At 42.4% G+C, this 13,040-nt stretch overlaps 1 protein-coding gene across 2 annotated transcripts in view; it reads right to left on the bottom strand.

The window, feature by feature from the left end:
- The window catches only part of Sap130 (Sin3A-associated protein 130), a 66,836-nt gene that overhangs the window by 41,037 nt on the left and 12,759 nt on the right, over positions 1–13,040 (bottom strand). For both annotated transcript variants that reach the window (XM_071597515.1, XM_071597516.1), the window contains exons 4-7: positions 5,060–5,189; positions 3,799–4,070; positions 2,231–2,397; positions 1,056–1,433 (exon numbers count right to left, since the gene is read on the bottom strand). In XM_071597515.1, coding sequence (XP_071453616.1) covers positions 1,056–1,433; positions 2,231–2,397; positions 3,799–4,070; positions 5,060–5,189 — 947 coding nt within the window. The remainder of the gene's footprint in view (positions 1–1,055; positions 1,434–2,230; positions 2,398–3,798; positions 4,071–5,059; positions 5,190–13,040) is intronic.

Below are 13,040 nucleotides of genomic sequence, written 5' to 3'. Positions count from 1 at the left end.
TTCTACTTTTCTGTTTCTCCTCATAGTCTTATTCAGAGGAAATGCATTTCACAAAGATTCACAGAGATAAAAGCTTATTTTAGTGATATAGGTCGTGTTTTACACACAAGTTAAGAGAACAAGGGCTTTCCTATGGATCCTCATGATTAACTATTTTAAAAAAATAGAGAAAAATAATTTTCACAAAAAGAATCAACATTGAAATATTCCCAAAGCAAGGATAAAAAAACCTTCGCTATCCTAGTTCAAGATACTTCTCTCAGTCATACCAAAAACAACTTCATGCACGACATCACCATAATTCCTAATGTAAGAATTTGTGATCCTCAAATCATTATATGTGAACCCTTTCATCTGTATTTTCCTGCCACATATCCTAAATACTAATAAACAACTTCTTATATTTCATAACTTAATAATCAATGCTTGACATTCTAACAACCATTGTAGCAAATCCTTGTTGAGGTCGCCTGCAAGATATAATATAGATAGCCACCAGCTGATTTAGATTTAAGAGACTATTAAAGAAATTAAAGCTTTTCCATCACCAAAGTTTTGACATATTATTTGGCAGATAGGAATTGACATACAGGTCTGTATGGTAAAGTACATAGAGGTCTATATTTACTTTATAAATCTTAAATTTTCAAATTAAAGTAATACTTTACCAACCACTATTTTAGTAATCATAGCTTTAAGGTAACAGTAATGAAATTAGCCGAAGTTTTAAATATCCATCATCAATGTGCAAGAGAAGTCCCATTCCTAGTTCCCTTAAACCAAAGACTTTAAAAGATGGTGATGAATACATTTTATTTTCATCCTTTGGCTTACAATCTCAGCACCAACACTTTGAAATATTGGTATATTAGGTAGACAGTTGGCAAGGGATTAATATATTCAAATAGCTTCACTTTGTGAAGACCTCAAGGGGTTTCCCCCCTCTTGTCTGGAGGCTACACAAGATGGGAGCAGACAGCGCGCCCAATTTCCTCCCTTCCCACCACACCACCTAGCACTAACTTAGGGTTCCCAGGGAACGTGGCAAGCCCCACCTTTGGCCCCACTATCTGCTGGTGTCCCCTGGCACCAGCTAGCGCTATCCTTGTTGTGGAGACCATCCCATGGAGTCCGCTAGAGGGCGGTGCTGTGGTTGTGGCAGAGGAAGATGAGGAGGGCAGGGCCGTTGACGTTGATGCCGGCCCTGGGGATGATTGACTGGGCAACACTGACGAGACGGGTGCATAGTGGAGGGGAAAGGTGCCGCTGGGTGCCGACGAGGAAGGAGGGGCAGAGCCGCTCAGTCCAGATACCGCACAGACTCGCTGCGAAAGCACTTGGGAGATGGTCACGGCACCCAAGGTTGCTGCCCCACTGGCAGATGACGATGCCCCACCGGTCTTGAAGTACCCAGTCTTCTCTGGGATGTGGTGCTGTGGGCAAGCAATAAAGTACCAACAAGTGCTTCTTTCACACTCTCAAAATACTATTCCTGCAAATATTGACTTCCGTATTCGAATAATAATCACTCAAATGAACCGCATGAAAAATCTAAATACTTACAGATGAGTTAGTTAGCCAAAACGGTACTGACAGGTTAGCGAAACACAACTTATGAAAAAAGCAGCTTTCATGAAAGAGGTTGAGTGCCTCAGTATGTCCATGCAACTGGATATCAATGTGTACGTGCCAAATGAGATTTGGACTGTCGGATCTCTGGAAGCTACACAGGATGAAATGGGAAATACTGAACTAAGAGACTTGATCTTGTCCGGACAAATCCGATGGGAAATTCACTCGAGTACGGCTGGTAATTCTATCGAAAACTTCAGAATTCAACCAATTATTATTATCTTCTCATAAAATTTTCTTTCTCTCTTTAAATTTAAACCACTTCACCAACCGTAATGGAATACTGAGATATGGATATTGACAGTAATCCTCTGAACTATCCGTAAAAATCCACGTACATCAGAGACTCCTATTAGTTGCATGCATGGGGATAGGGATAAGTGGGAAAGGGTATTCTGCTTTTCCTCATATCGACCCTGTTCGCACTTTGAAATTAAGCAAGGTAATGAGAGTTTTTTTAATGAAAATCATCAATAATTTCAATTGTGCATTCTTTCATGTTCAATTCATTTTTACCTGCGTATACACACTGCATTGTCCTCGAGTCTTTCAGTTAAGAAAGAGTTCCACGGTCATGCCAGAGGGAAATTTCTCTTACCTGGGCGACATGCTGTGATATGGACTGCTTGACTAATCCAGTGGTGTTGGAGGGTGACGATGATATCGCTGTGGTGTGACTCGAAGATGTTGAAGAGGCGGTTGTGGTCCTAACAGGGGTGGCTTCCGCCTGAAGCCGGTGGCCTTGAAGGGGTAACTTGGCAGTCACTGTAAGGATACACAAACAGAGCAGTCTATGTCAACGTGCACACAAAGCAAAATCAATCAATCTTAGGCTGGCTGCACATAAACGTCAAAGGTCACTGTGAGTCAGACGTTCAACTGGCTTTTGGCTACTGGAACTGCATTGCTGTTTGCCATGGTCATTCATTTTGACACTTTTCCGTATATAATTTCAAGACCTTCAAGTAATTCAAGACTAAATTTCAATTTCCCACACTGTTGAATAATTTCCAGTCTATGCTCCATCTAATGCGAGCACCTCAGACGGCAAGCAATTAACGGGCAAATATATTGTGTCCAAGAATAACTTGCATAGTGAGTGACATTTTGCATAACAAGTGATGCAGAAAGGGGGGATTCCTGGAGGGATTGCACCGGCTGTTTACGCTTAATGTGAGTTCCATTACATTGCAGTGTTGCAGCTAATCACACATTTGTCTAAACTTGTGTTCGGGTGTGCTATCTGTGACTTTTCGTGCACAGTTTAATGATATTTTATGGAATAGTTTTAAAAATTACCCCAAAGGAAAAGTCAGTCAAAAGAGAATAAAAATAACGAGAAAGGTCGTGGAACAGATCGTGCTCGTATTATGAGGTTCCGCTGTACTTCAAAGAAGAGGTTTCAAACTATTTATGTCACATGGAACATCAAAATTTAACAAATCTCTACTAAATGTCTTTGCTGACTGAGTCTCCACCACCAAGCTCCTACCTCTTTGAAAATGCTTCTTTTCCTAATACAATCTACCCAAAACTCATACTACTAACAATACAGCCAGTGGCAAATAAGCTTCACAAGAAAAGAAATGAATTCAAAAAATGAAATTTCACATAATTACTACAAAATAAAATTTATTAATAAACTAAAGTTTATTTTAGTTACTTCCACGGTACCGTACCAAATTAGCCTTGATCCAGTCAAGTAAAGCTTTGTTTCTTGAATAATTAATTCAGGGGAAAAATGCTAAAATCTTCATATTATTATTAAGCCCATTATCATCCAAAATACCTATTATATTAAATAAATATATTAAATTAGATAAAATTAAATAAATATTTATTTAATTAATGTCCTTCTATTCAGATATAAATTAAATAAATATTATCCCAGATATAAATAAATATTTTATCCCAGAAATAAACAACATTTGACATGCAGCAATTAAGTTCATTTTATGCAATTCCTATGAAAGCCAGCATTAAATTAGGAGATCAAATCCAAACAAAATATCAAATCATTGGATCAAATCCAAACTTAAATATAAAAGGCAAATGACAATAAATTTTGACGAACTACTAAAACAGCTGTTGACTACAAGTTTCTAAAATGAAATTGGACTGATCTCAGGCATGCCTCCCTCTCCATCAGTTGGGTAAGACACAAACCTGTCATGCCACCAGTCCGTATCTGTGAGTAAGGCCTCGGGTGATGCCCAGGTGGCTGAACGATGACAGCTCCGCCCACCGGTGTGGCTGTGGCGGCTTTGGAGGAAACCCATGCCGTTGCGGCCCCTGTTGATGTGACAACCGAAGTGGCAACTGATGATGGGGCACTGATGGTTGTTGTGGATGACGCGGGTGGGCTGGTGATGCGAGGGAGGATGGAGGCGGAGGGCGACGATGAGGGACGGAGCAGGGCTCCACCTGGAGACACATACCTGCAAGATGGAGAGAACACATTCGTCATCCATTATAACTATGTCTAAAGAAAAATTTGCAGTGATGGAGATTAATTACAGACTCAAGAGCTATGAGAACAACAATTTGATGAAGCATAGGAAAGAGATGCAAGGCATTCGTAGTAGAAGGTAGTAGTTTTTATGAAAGGCGACCTAAAGCTAAGGTTATTTGCACCATTAGGGATGGATGGGAAAGGAGAAAGTGTGGAGAGAAACCTGGCGTCGGCATTAGCCTACTCTTTACGAAAAGTGCCAAGGGGTCTGCAGCTTTACGTCCCATCCGAGGGACGATGTACTCACTATAAGTGCTCTCCACAAAGCACCTCAAGCAGGGATCGGGATACCAGTGAAAAATATCTGTCGCCTCCAGGGTTCAAACCCAGGCCCTCAGGGTGGGAAGCCATTATGCTAGCCTCCACATCAACCCTATCCCCACAAGGTATTCAAATGAGTAAGTCCCTAAATGGGTGGATATGAAAACGAAAATGGTTCAATGTGTTTCAGTTACACCGTGAATTATTCCAGTCAAAGAACACCAGATAAGCAGTATTAACATCTCAAATAAGCTGTTTCTGTAAAGCATAATGAAGGTCCTAATTGGAACATCATCTGTATCCATCAAATCTAATCCTCAGGGAGTACATTTTATTCCCAAAAATCAAAACAGCATTAAATGAGATATCTATCTCTAGCCCATAGATGTGGAGGAAGCAAATGTAACAACTCTTGAGCATGCTGCCAGAAAAGACCTCCAGTATTATCCACTTCTGACTCGCAACAATTCACGTGGAGTGGTGTGGGAATTGGGAAGGGATACATACGTATTCAAGCGGATTACATTATTTCTATTGCATAATTTTTTTAAACAAATATTTTGAGAGAATTAGAGTATTTTTAAACATCCAGATCTAATATGAAGTAGGCAATATGCTTGAAGTCATAAACAAATGGAATTTTCAGGAACTCACCCAACACAAGTGGCTCCTGATGAACCAGATGGACCTCCTGAAACCTGAAGACCGGAAGCTGAAGAAGCTCGAATGATTGGGTTGGTCACGGCTGATCTCGGAGATGCTATGTTCGCAACAGCGGCAGCACCTGGTGAAAAATAAACACATTGAAGAATCCGTGATATGATGGTTGAAACCATTATTTACAAAGAAAAGAATAAAAACATTTTCTACACTACAACTATTCAGGGACACTGACAATTTCTTACTGGATGAAATCAGTTGTGTGAGATCAACACAAAATGTTTCTATTGTTTCAGGCTTCACTTCGTGGAAGTAATTAATATCCATTATTAAAATAGAAAGAAAGACTCGTACTTTTCCACAGATTTTATTATACGGTACGACGCGTTTCACCGACTTGCGGCATCATCAGGTACGTGCCTGATGATGCCGCAAGTCGGTGAAACGCGTCGTACCGTATAATAAAATCTGTGGAAAAGTACGAGTCTTTCTTTCTATTTTAATAATGGACAAAATGTTTGGTGGAATTTTAATCCTTTTCTACAAGCTAAAATTCTACCAGATAAGGCCTGATGCTTCTTTTACCAAATGACCTCATGTTAATTCTACTCTGTCCAGATAACAAGGGAGACAAGTGTTTGTACAGCAACTTCTGAATGGAGAGCTATACAAGCGCAACGTTCCAATGAGCCACCATTAGTCTTTTCCATCACAAGGTTCCATTTGTCCATTCCTCACCATCAATTGCTAATCTTTCGGAACCTTTGTCCTCTTAAATGCACCCATCTGCAATTGATCTATGAATTTCTTAATAGACTTTCTTGCAGATTATTTTCGTCTATTTTGTACAGGTACCTAAATGAACCCATTTGACCACAGAGCAGTGTGACTGGGGGGTCCATCGTGCATACTTTTGTTTCGCAGAAGCCATACAAATGACCAACAGAGGAAACCCATGGAAAGTTTTGAGAGAAAATGGCATCAATGAGCTAACATAGTATGCTATAAAAGTGATGTACGAATGTCGTGAGGTGAGCGTGAATGAAGTGTTTGGGGCCTTAAGTGATGGCTTGGAATGAAGAATGTTGTGAAGCAAGGATGACTATCATCAAGGCGTTTCAATGTTTTTTGGACATACGCATAAGAAATCAACGCAAGAATAAGGTAGATAAGAGGATTCAAGATGTGTACATTCCCTTTTTTCTGTGGTCTGATGATGAATTATACCTGCTCAAGAGCCCAAAATATCTCAACGATCCCTGGAGAATTCCTGTGAACTAATAGGGAATAACTTGAGGGAAATGTATGAAGATGAAAATAGTACACTTTAATAAGTAATAGTAGTTTTAGGGGAGGCGACCAATAGCTAAGGTCATTGCACCGGATGGTAAAGGAAAGGGTGGAGAGAAACCTGGCGCCAGCATTAGCCTACTCTTGTCGAAATGTGCCACGAGCTTTGCAGTTTAACGTCCCATTCGACAGATGTCGTACTATCTCAAAGTGCTCTCCACAAAGCAGCTCAAGTAGGGATCGGGATACCACTGAAAAAAATCTGCCGCCTCTGTATGGTTGCTCGGTGGCTGGTATACCTGAATAATAACCAAGTTCGTCGGTTCTGCTTTATCTCTACTAGTAATAATCTATCCGCTACCTGCTCTATGTTGACTATGCTTCTTCCTACCTCTTCATTTAATACTATGGCAACCCCTCGTTGGCTCTCGTCCCCACCGCTGTTTATTATTCTATAATCATCACTCCAGTAATCCCCGCTATCCTTCCATCTCACCTCGCATAGACCTAAAATATCTATATTTCCCCTTTCCATCTCTCGCTTAACATTCTCCAATTTCCCTGCCCTCATCATTGTCCTAACATTCCACGTTCCTATTCTAACTAATTTGGTCTTGGATCGCTGCATCTTCAGCGCACCGTGGCAGCGTCGATCTTGGCATCCAGGAGGCGTAAAGTGTCAGTCAGGGGGACCCGTGTGAAAAGGGATACCACGTCCAAACTCACCAGGATATCCCCTTTTTTCTTGATGGATTCCCTCCAGAATTTTAACAAAATCTGCAGAGTTTCTCAGATGATTCTCGCAGCAGCCTACATGTGGCGACAGAACGCTGGTGAGGTGCTTCGCTAGGTTGTAGGTGGGGGAGCCGATGGCACTCACAATCAGTCTCAGTGGTGCTCCGATTTTGTGGATCTTGGGTAATCCGTACAACCTCGGGGGGGCTGGTTCATGTGGCCTCAAGTTCTTAGCAATTTCAGCAGGAAACTCGCTCTTCTTTATGAGTGCGTTCGTCTTCCTCATGATGGCGTCCGTTGGGTCACGGGACAGCCTTACGTACGCTGTCTGCGAGAATCACTCGTATTTTACTATGGTATTCCTCCTTGCCCATGACAACCGTAGCGTTGCCCTTATCTGCAGGTAATACCATGATGTCCGTATTCCTACGCAGAGCTTGGAGTGCTTCTCGTTCCTCCTTGGAGATGTTAGGTTCTGGCGGCAAGGCCCTTTTTAGGACCATGGTTACTTCATTCCTTACTTCCTCTGCTGCTTCGCTGGGAAGCTTCCGGACCGCCTGTTCAATTCCTCCAATGAAGTCTGAGTAAGGAATGGCCCGGCGGGGCAGTGCAAAGTTAAGTCCTTTTGAGAGGACTGAAAGGGTGGGTTCGTCCAATACCGCATCGGTCAAATTGATGACCGTTCTGCTCCGGTCCAGCGGCATTCTGATCGCCTTGGTGCTGCGCAGTCTGGCGAATTTATTCTTCTGTCTCTCCGAATCCTTTCTCAGAAGTAATTCACCATTGGCAGTGGTCGCACGGTCGATGTACTCCCAATCCATTGGAGAGAGTTTCGCTGCGAGCTGAAGATGCAGCGATCCTGGACGCCAAGTTTGACACTTCTACGGTGATGCTATTTCGCCACATCTTAACTTCCACATACTTCCTGTATGATGGGCAATACTTGGATGAAAGCAGGTGGAGTGGCAATGGGATCTCCATTCCCCCCGCCATAGCAAACTTCTTCATGGAAGACTTTGAAGAAAAAGCACTAAAATCAGCCCCGCTCCACCCAAAACATTTTTTCCGGTATGTAGATGACACCTTTGTGATTTGGCCACATGGGAAGGATGCACTTAATGAATTCCTGGGACACATGAATCGCCAGCACCCCAATATATCCTTCACCATGGCGATGGAAATCGACGGCAAACTCCCTTTCCTCGACATCCTGGTCCAACGTAAGAGCACACTCGGACATAGTGTGTATAGGAAGCCGACGCACACGGGGCTCTACCTCAATGGAAACAGCCACCACCACCCATCCCAAAGGCACGCAGTATTGAACACACTCTTCCAACGAGCCAGGGTCATCACCGACAAAAATAGCTTGCCGGAGGAGAGCAACCACCTTCCTCCAGAATGGGTATAGTATACGCGAAATCCCCTTGGCCCTAAAACAGTCCTTCGACCCGCAACCACGCACGGCGGAGGAAAAAGAAAAACCATTAGCCAGGGCCTGCTTGCCGTACGTCGCCTCGATATTCGGGAAAATATCCAGGATACTGGCGAGGCATAAAATCGAGGCAATCCATAAACCACCGGGGAAAATCAGAAACTTGTTGGTCAGAGCGAGGGACCCAATCAATCGGCTTAAAGACCCCGGGCATATACCAAGTCCCGTGTGCCTGCGGGGAGGTCTACATTGGAGAGACAGGGTGGACCATCGAGACGAAGTTAAAGGAACATAAGAGACATTTATGACTAGGGCAGGTGGAAAAATCAGCCATCGCCGAACACGGCATCGGGATGGACCACGCAATTGATTTCAACGGGACCGAGCTACTGGGACCGCATTATCAAGGAATCCATTGAAATTAAAATGGCAGGACGGAATTTCAATAGGGATTCCGGCTATTCCCTCAGCCAGACGTGGAAACCGGTGCTAATGGAGGTGAGAAGAGAAAGGAGAACAGAGCACAACGACCCGGCGACCAATCAGGAGGCTCCCCTTGGTCGTCAGACCAATCGGAAGTCACCTGAGTCCGAGCACGCATGTATATATAAGGCGGCCAAAAACCGAGTGGAAATCATCATCCCTGAAGACGATGCACGAGTCGGGCATCGAAACGTCGGCCAACATGGAACCCCTGACCCGGTGGAAGACCTGGTAGAACTTCATCAAGCAGATACGCAGGGAAAGCACCAAATCTTACTTCACCAAGAGTTATAAATATGGTACCTTTGTTTTTTAAAAAATATTTTTTTGAAAAACAAAGGTATCAAAAAAATTGTTTTTCTTATTCCTTTAAGATGAATGTTCACAAGGTTGAGCCAGATACCATTTTTTTAAAGGTAATCTACCGGTTAAGGTAGGTTCTTGGATGGACACAACTACCAAACAAATATTTTATTACTCCTAACAAAAACACAAAATCCATCATCCTACTCTATATCAGGTCCCTCTTCAACTCTGAGTACTTTCTTCCTCCCTTCATCCCGTCCAACATCCCTATCCTGTTCCTTCCCTTTCCTCTTTTGCCCAACATTCTACCCTCTATCACAGTCTTCAACATCCCACTGCCGGTCAACACCTCCTTCAGCCACTTTTCCTGCCTCCATAGGATTGCTCTCAACAAACCCCTCTCTTCGCCCACCATACCAAGTACTTCCTCATTTGTTTTCTTCTCTGTCCATTTCACCTTCTCCATTCTTCTCCACACCCACATTTCAAAAGCCTCCAGTCTACGTCTATCCTCCTTCAATGACCACGTTTCCGCACCGTACATAGCTACGCTCCATATCAAAGTTTTTACGAGTCTTTTCTTGACATCCTTACTCAAAGTCCCCGTCATCAACTCCCTCCTCCTTGTGAAAGCCTCTTTGCCTAGCGCAATTCTTCTCCTTACGTCCCTACTACTTTGACCGTGTTGGTCTAAAACACTACCGAGATACGTAAACTGTTCTACCTGCTCTAGTTTTTGCCCTCCTATTTTAATGTTAAGCTTGGCCTATTTCTTTCTAGAAAATCGCATAACCTTTGTTTTATTAATATTGATTCTCATCCCATACCTGTCGCACTGAATTTCCAATTCACTCAGCAATGCTTGCAGCCCCTTGGCTGACTGACAAACTAAAGCTTGGTCATCAGCAAACCTAACTGATTTTATGAATTCCCCGCCCACTTTCATTCCTACCTCGAGTTCTTCCCATGCCTCTTTGATCATTTCCTCTGCGTACAGGTTGAACAGCAACGGTGATAATGGGCAACCCTGCCTTACACCCCTTCCTAAAACTGCCCATCCTGACTCCCCGTTTCCCACCCGCACCTGAGCAGTCTGAGACATGCAAAGGTTGCGGATTAACCCCCTTACCCTGAAATCTATTCCTATTTTCTTCAATACTCTCATTAATATTTCCCAATTCACTCTATCAAACGCTTTTTCGAAATCTAAGAAACAGGCCTCCTGGTTGTGTTCTATATTCCTCTCGATTAATAATCTCATTACTGCAATGGCATCACGCGTACCTCTCCCCTTCCTAAACCCAAACTGATCATCCCCTAAGTAATCATTTGCCCTACTCTCTATCCTTTTGTTTATGATCCTGAGAACAACTTTAGCTGCGTGGGATATCACCAGATACCATTGCAAAGGAGTAATATCTGGTTGTTAAACCTTCAAACAATTAAAGTAGGTAACAACAAATCGTTGTTGAATGAAGTTACTTAAGAAAAATCAAGCTAATTTTTTAAACTGAAGGCTTCTTGTTTATCATCCAAATTCATTTTAAGTTCAAAGAACTTAGGGAGATGCCAAGGCAGTAAGGTTATTGTAGCCATCCGCTAATGTACATCAAAGTGCAACAATTTCATTTTAAGTCGTAGGCGATTAAACTTGCAAACTTGAAGAGTGGTGACAAATACTCAGTGGAGTCACATGTGTCCCCAGTTAACCTGGATATCACTTAATGCAGAAAACCTCTGGCCCCATATAGTCCAGGTTAGTGTGGGTTTGGTGTACTTATTTTGCCTTTGCTCCATTCCCAAATTGTTGCCTACATTCTCCTGTGTTACTTAAGCTATTTTTTCTGGGCTTAAAAGTCTTTTCAGCCACATTTACCCAAGACTGCCCATGCCTCTCAAACCATTTGCGCTTCTCTCTTAAATATTTATAGCGGGTGATTCTAATTCATGTTTTTAATGTGATCAAATGAGGATAACTCAAATGAGGAGTGCACTTCTTTGATATTGTTTCATTATTTTTGCATGACCCCTTGAGTAAGGATTTTAAAAATATAATGAAAAGTTTGATATGATGTAGATTTTTAACGTTGCAGAACATATATCATTTAAGCTAAAAGATAGGCATAGATTGGAGGCTTTTGGGATGAGGGTTTGGCAAAGGATGGCATAAATAAAATTCATGGCGAGGAGAACAAACTAAGAAGCTTCTAGGCATAGCTGGCAATGAGGGAAGATTGTTTGGAGTTGTATACACTAGGCTTATTTGTCTTTCTATAAACTCCTGATACACTCTTCCTCCCTCCCCTGGACTACAACCTTGACGTGGTGGAAGGGCTTGTGCGTTCCGATGACCCCCAGAGCTGTGCTGGCGGGAGTAATAATAATTGCTCCTCGTAGGGTCACCCATGCCAGATAGGTCGAAGGTAAGGAGCCAGATGAAAGGTAGTCCACGCAGCGTCTGTTCCTCAGTGAGGTGGCTGCAATGGCATCTGACCCCAGAGGGGCGGCCAGTAAGTGATGGTGTCACGTTAAAAACGCTATTGAGGAAGGCAACGGGAAACCACCTCAATTATCATTCCCAAGATAAATATGATGGTCACCAAAGAGATTTTGAGTCCTGGCAACTATGGGGTTCGGCCCAATCGGCCGTGTGTCATGCCCGGCAGCGGGGGAGGCAAGGCTTCCGCGGTCGTCATCCCACGAAACCCTTGCAAGGGAAAACCAGCAGGGCAAGACGATGCACAAGTCGGGCATCGAAACGTCGGCCAACACGGAACCCCTGACCCGGTGGAAGACCCGAGAGAACTTCATCAAACTCTTGGTGAATTTACAAAGTTTGTCTTATTCCTTTTAGATATCATCTCATTTACTTTATATTTTTACATATATTAAGTGAATCAATCAGGTTTTTATCAAATAAATGTTGACAATGCAAAAATTTCAGAGTGTAAAAATCATTCGCCTTGACATCATCCGGGTTCGAATCCCGGTTAAGGCAAATGATTTTTACACTATGAAATTGTTGCATTGAAATGCACATTAGCGGATGACTCCATCAAAAGATGCTGTTGCAGCATCTCCCGCAGTTTCTTTGGAATAAATGCTGAGTTTAACTTTGCTGGAGAATTTTCTTTTGCAACTTTCAGCAGAGTCGACACAACTCTCAGTCAACTCTGTTCTCTGGCATGTTTAAATTATACCATCCACAGAAAAAACATAACTATGTGTATTTACTCATCTTGCTGAAATATATATAAGTACATTACAGCTGATAGCTTTCTATGCGAAAACACATGGTTAATTTGCCTTTGAATATTGCCAGATTTTCTTGAAGGTGGCTGAATACTACGTAAGAATGAATTGGACCAATTAAAAAGCTATTGACAAATGAATAAAAGTGTGAGTGTGTTTGTTACCATTAACGTGACCATCAAGTTGGAATGTAATTACTAACAATTTCATGACACATGAGCTAAAACATATTATAACACTGAAATCATCTAAAGAATTAATCCTTGAAGAATTTCTAGGGATGGATGACTATTTCATCAAAATTTGAATGCATGAAATGATGTCACTTTCAGCATATGAATTCTATCCAATCCATGTTGATTGATTGCTAATGGATTGGATGACTTCCCCTTTGAAGCGTCACCAGGAGTGGGGAAGAATCGCTGGCATAGACTTGAGGCGAAGCAGACCAAAAAAGAATGGGAGTTTTCAAAA

The sequence above is a fragment of the Hetaerina americana genome, unplaced genomic scaffold (assembly GCF_022747635.1).
Source record: "Hetaerina americana unplaced genomic scaffold, ioHetAmer1.1.p SCAF_9, whole genome shotgun sequence".
In the NCBI taxonomy this organism is placed as follows: Eukaryota; Metazoa; Arthropoda; class Insecta; order Odonata; family Calopterygidae; genus Hetaerina; species Hetaerina americana.
The sequence above is the reverse complement of the archived record's forward strand: the minus strand, read 5'-3'. Positions and strand labels throughout refer to the sequence as shown.